The 6,000-nt window shown below is 42.1% G+C and overlaps 1 protein-coding gene across 1 annotated transcript in view; it reads right to left on the minus strand.

Moving 5' to 3' along the window:
• Positions 1 to 2,394, minus strand: part of SH3BGRL2 (SH3 domain binding glutamate rich protein like 2) — a 77,050-nt gene extending 74,656 nt beyond the window's left edge. Inside the window, exon 1 of the mRNA XM_055274186.2 lies at positions 1,771 to 2,394. Within this exon, the coding sequence (XP_055130161.1) occupies positions 1,771 to 1,815 (45 nt within the window). The 5' untranslated portion in view covers positions 1,816 to 2,394. The remainder of the gene's footprint in view (positions 1 to 1,770) is intronic.
• Between the last annotated feature and the right edge of the window lie 3,606 nt (positions 2,395 to 6,000).

The raw sequence follows: 6,000 nt of genomic DNA on the forward strand, positions 1-6,000 counted from the left end.
ACAGAAGAGAAACTCAGGCAGAGATGAGGCACCTTATCCAAGCTTACACTGCACTAGTCGGGGCCCACACTAAAACTTAAGTCTCTTAATTTTAGCTCCATGTGCAAAACACAAAACATTAAATTTAAAAGTTAAAAAGGCACACAGCAGGCAGGCAATAAATATTTGCTAATGGCACTGAAAAAACAAAGATGTGGAGTACCAAAACTATCTCAATATACTACCTACTAATAGAATAAGCCAAGTCACTACCTTGACTTGGTCTGACTTGCTCAAAGTAGTCTAGGCTTTATCTCTTGTGGAAGGGATAAAAACCATTCCTTCTATAATCAGTATAGTGCTACTGGGACAATTATTGAAGCACGCAAGTCGGTGGTGAAACCAAGAGCTTTGTAGCATTCTTAGTAAGGAGTGCATTTGAACAAATCTACCCTTGAAACAGTGCCAGTTTGCAAACACATGAAGTGTGGCTTCAGTGGGGAAATCTACAAAAGGCAGGGATGACTAAGCAACCCAAATAGCTAGAAACACCAGAAACTGTCAGAAGTCTGAGGACCCCAACATGTCTGCACATACGGATAAGTTGGATTTTCCCATCTATTGTTTCTAGTACAAATGGGGGTGGAGGGGCTTTGTATGATCGTGTTGGTTTCTTTTTAAATAAAAAACTTCAGTGGTTTACAAGGATTTTCAAACAATATTTTATTCCATCCTCCACCCACTTAAGAAACAAATTTTGGAAAAATCTGACTGAGCTACTGGGCAGACAACTGACCAGACCAAATTTAAGCAATCTACAATGCATTTTTTGATGTTACTTGATTATATATGTCACAAAGGAGGCTCTTAAATCTATAGTTGAACTCTTGGTTAAGCAAACCAAGTCTCAATAATCATGTAAAACACATGTGCTATGTCCCTTAGTGGGCTGTCAAATATACTAACTACTGAATTTTTCCTTAAATTCTGACATCTCTAGCTATTTAACTTTTCTTTCTTTAAAAAAAAAATTTTGTCTAAAAAAATTCAAGAACATCCACCAAACAGAATAGCTAAAAATAATTAAATAGAAAACCACAATTCATAGATCCCCAGGATAAAATTTCCACAGCATTACAGGTGGAAAGAAAATAAATGCGTGCATACACACACATTTACATAAAGATGTAAAAATATTTATGGCACCCTAAGAAAAAAAAGACAGTGAAGGCAAACGATCCTACCACAACAGGACAAACCTAGTTTTACTAATTCTCTTTGCGCAGATATAAAACTAAACAAATGCACTTGCTGGCGGGGAAGGGAGGACAGAGAGCAATTCCCACTTAAACTTGCTTCATTCAGGAGCTAGGTTAACAAACCAAAGCAGCAGAAAAGGCTCCCGTGCAAAACATAACCAGTCTGAAGGTCCCAAATCGGGAAGAACTAAACTAGGGGAAGGGGGACCCCCGAAGCTCTTGAACAACCCGTTCCCCAAATTTCCATGCCACACAACAGGAGCTGGGGTCTTCCCTCGGACTCCATTTTCAGGCCGCGTTGTCTGCCTTTCAGGCCAGGCAGGGTGGGCATTTGGGTGAGGCCGGGGTCCCCCACCCACCTTTCCTCCCCGCCCTCTTCATTGTTGACGGACTGTGATGGATCACCTGCCGGGTGCGGGCTCCCGCGGGCGGACGCGCTGAGCGCAAGGACGCGCAGTGACGAGCGCCGCGCGCCTCCCGCAGGACCCGCGCCGCGCGACCCCAACCTGCTGCCCGCCCCCGCCGCGCTCACCGCCACGAAGCCCGAGGAAGAGGCGATGAACACGCGGATGACCATCCTGTCGGTGCGCCCGGGACAGACCCCTTGCCCCCTGGGCTCCGGGCTGGCGTGGACGCAGAGCTGAAGCCCGCTACGGGCCGCCGGCAGCCTCTAGGTAAAGCGCTGCCGTCGGGGAAGATCGCTGGGATCTGGCTCCCTGCCGCCGGGTCCGCAGATAAAAGCCCAGCGCCGCCCGGCCGCAGGCTGAAGGGGAAGGAGAGGGAGGAGGAGGGAGCCGGCTGCGGGGCTTGATGGGAGTTGTAGTTTCCGTCTCTCCCTGGAGTGGCTGGTGGACTGAGCTCCCCTCCAGACTGCGCTTCGATCTCGAACAGGCTCAGGTGGCTGGAGGGGCCGCAGCCCGGGCAGAAGCTGTGAATTGGGTTGGCAAGGATCCTGGCTTGACGAGGAAAAAGCAAACTAGGCAAAAGGGCTCGGTTCAAAGTCCAAGCTTGGGTTCTGTATTGTGGTTTACTGGTTTGGAGCATCCACACCCAGAAATGCCAACAGACACGATCGAGCTGCGGGCACACATCGTCTCAGGGCCGCTGGCGTACCGGGCAAACCCCAGCTACCTGAAGCAGGCGGGATCGGCGACCCGAGTGCTCGGGAGTTGTGGGCGGTGGGGTTGGGCTCGTTTGTTTGTCCAGTAGCACTGGAGATTGCAGAAAGGTGATTCTTTTGGGTAAATGAGAGGTCTTCTCTCGTCTGTACACACTGAAAATTAGAAACCCAGATGGGAGCACAACCAATATTTTATTTTTCTTAGCAAAACTGTAATTGTAGTAGGAAAAAATAAATACCAAACGAAATTGGAATCCTTCTATCAACATTGGAAATCAGGACCCTATCTGCCCCACCCCTCCCTACACAATGGCTTCGCCTCTGTGCACTTAATATTTACAGTTCAGCCAAATTTGTGCTTTTTCAGAACCGCTGCACATTCCAGCGCAGTTTCCCAGGAGGATGCTGTTAAATAAAAAGCTTTTATATAGTTGCTAATAGTTTAGGAATAGTTTTTTATCAAGTGCTTTCTGTTTGACAAAAGCTCAAGCCTCTCTCACAGTTTTGTTGAAAGGAACCAGTTTTCCCTGCTGTACTGTATTTACTTTTTTCCTTTCAACACGGGAGTTTAGCAGAGGTCTGGGAACAATGTTAATTAAGAAAAAGTAAGAAATTAGATGATGAGGTCTCTGGCTCTTTGATACATTTCTTGCACAAAGAGCAATCATTATGAAGTATTTTTTAGAGCAGTTATGAATATTTCAAGCTTATAACCTTTCCTATTGCTTTTCTTAAAGCCATTTCTGTAGTAGGAATCTTTTTAAATTTCCTTCAATAATAGAAGGGACAATCCTAATGGGACTTTATTTCTTCTTCGTGTTTAAAATTTTAAATAGAAGTTTTGCTGTCTTTCGTATCTCTCGGCAAATGTACTTTAATTTTGCTACCATAAATGTGGAAATGCATGTTTATAAAATAGAAAATAATTTTCTTAAAAGTAGATACCATATTTCCTATATAAATGCAAGTCTTTATGAAAGTCAGCATTTTCTTCAGTTTGGAAATATTCAGCTATGAAGATATAGTTAAACTCAAATAATTGGAACTCAGAGCCTACTCTGCAAAAGGTAGAAGAATGGATAAAAAGTTGAACAAGTCATTTCTCTGTCAGCAGAGCACCTATTGTCTGGGAAAGAAAAAGACAGAAACAGAAATAGTGACAGAACAAGACACACTGTACTAATACAGTGTTGTGTGGATGTAAAGGAAAAAGGTGGCCATTATAGAAGGTACTTTAAAGATGAGTAGAATTTCTGTCTGCAGATAGGGAGGATGCAGGGTGAGACTATTCAGGGTGTGTGAGAACAGCAAGGAGTTGGTTTTGCTTCAGAAAGGAATATGAGGGGACTGGAAGAGGACAATGCTGAAAAAGTAGGTTTGAATGAATGCCAACAAAGGACTCTCTCACTGGGTTATCTCCTCAGTTCCGTGGGATTTCTGCTCCTTTCCTCTGATTCTAGAGGTTGTAAGGGTCCCCAAAGCCCTGTGCATACAGCAGGGCCTAACCCTCTGACCACAGCTCATTGATCTAGGAGTGAGCACCTGAGCCAGGCAAGGCCAAGCAACATTTCTACCCTAAAGATTCAGAATTGGAACTGGGAAAACAAGAGAGCTTGAATTTGTGACATGGAAGCTCAGAGCTTCCAACATGAGAATCAGGGAAGCTGAAGAAGCTAGTCAGTAGAAAGAGAACAACAGAGAATTTGTAAAAAAGAGTTGAAGATAATAGCTCTAAGTTTTAGAAAAAGTCCTGACAATACTGTAATCTAAGGGTCCTCAAACTATGACCTGCATGTCAAATGCACGTCGCTGCCTGCTTTGTAAATAAAGTTTTATTGGAACACATTCCTCTTGGTATTGTCCATGGTAGACTGACAGAGGTCGTATGGCCCACAAAGCCTAATGCATTTACATCTGGCCTTCACAGAAAAAGTTTGCCAATCTCTGATCCTGTTCAACCTGTTCCTATATCCCTGCTCTTGAGGGCTGTGTAATATCCCTGTATCTATAAGTTCCTCATCTTGCTTAAGCCACCTGAAATAGTTTTTGTTTCATGGAACCAAAAGTGCCCTGAGAAGTTCATAAGCATTCTGTGTCCAGATGCATTCTGAGGAACAGAACGATATAATCAGAACTATGCTTAAAGAAGAATTCTCTATTTTTTCCACCCTGAATGAAAAGGTTCACCTTTCGACCTTGTATGCAGGAGAAAATATGTTAGCAATCCAGTAAAACAGCAAGGCCAGTATGGAGTTGAGACCCAGAGTTAGTAAACAAAGTGGAAGAGTAACAGAGCAGAACGCAATCTAGGATATAAGATAGAGGTCCAAGATCAACACCAGGTTATCAGACCACAGAGAGTATTAGATGCCAGTCTGACAAATAAGGTCTACAGATAGAGCGGGTAGCCAAAACTGAAAGATAAGACTAAGAAAATTGAGCAGGTCATTAGGCTTGAAGAAAGTGGCTCCTGTGTTGCCTAGGACTTTATCCCCTTTACAAGTCCTGGTAGACCATATGGCTAGAATGTTTTAAAGTAGGGGTTCTCGACCTTTTTTGTGTGTGGGAGTAAGAGGAGTGCCAAGGACCCTTTAGTAGTCTGATGAAATCTATCAATGGTTTCTCAAAAAAAAAAAGTTTCTGAATATAGAAAATTTGAAAGTATAAGGTTACAAAGGAAACTATACTGCAAAACAATTACCAAAATGTTAAAATTTTGATATGATAATATGTATGATTCTTTATTAATGTATTAAATATTAAGATTGAGTGGTGGATCAAATGGCCGTCATGATTTTGAAATAGTAATGGGAAAAGATAAAATTTTGAGATATTTGCAATCATTGGAAAATATTAAAATCCCTATAATTTCTATTGGTAACAAAGTCACAGTGTTGCTGCTATTACAATGGCTTATTAACTACATTCATAATTGAAGGAATTGGTAAATTTCAGTTAGAGTTTAGTGAAAAGATAAAGATGTGATTTTTTTTCTCATTCAAGTCCATGAACCCCCTAAATTCTATCAAGTCCCTTTAGGCTGGGGGTGAGGGGAGATCCAAGAACCCCAGGTTAAGAAATCATGATGTCTGAATACATCTAAATCTACAGAAGCCTATTATTTTGCCTAAGAAGAAAATATGGAAAGAGATAAGAAGGAGCCATGAAGAGTCCCTTGGAGATCGCCTACATTTAAGAATTGGAAGAAGAACAAGGAATTAAAAATAGTAGAGGAGCAACCAGAATAGTACAAAACTGAAAGAGTATACTGTCACAGAAACCAAGAGAAGAATGTTAGTTTCAAAATGTAGAGACTACATAAGAATGTTAGCCTGAAAGTCAAGAAAGATTATATTGAAAATAGAGACTTTCCTTGGGCAAATTTTATCACCTCCATAAGCCTCAAGTTTCTTGTCTATAAAATGGGTATAAATAATGGCTATCAATCAGTATTCTAACGATAATTGACTACCCTTAGGATATTATTTAAGTCATGCCATATAGTGCCTGTCAACCCACAGCCCTTCTAAAGGAAACTCTCAGGCTACCTGGTCACAGATATTTGGAATATTTGGACCACATTTGTGTACTTCCCCTGGCATGACCTATTGCACCTTGTAATTTACAACATATGTGACCAGG

The sequence above is a fragment of the Symphalangus syndactylus genome, chromosome 4 (genome assembly GCF_028878055.3).
Source record: "Symphalangus syndactylus isolate Jambi chromosome 4, NHGRI_mSymSyn1-v2.1_pri, whole genome shotgun sequence".
Lineage (NCBI taxonomy): Eukaryota > Metazoa > Chordata > Mammalia > Primates > Hylobatidae > Symphalangus > Symphalangus syndactylus.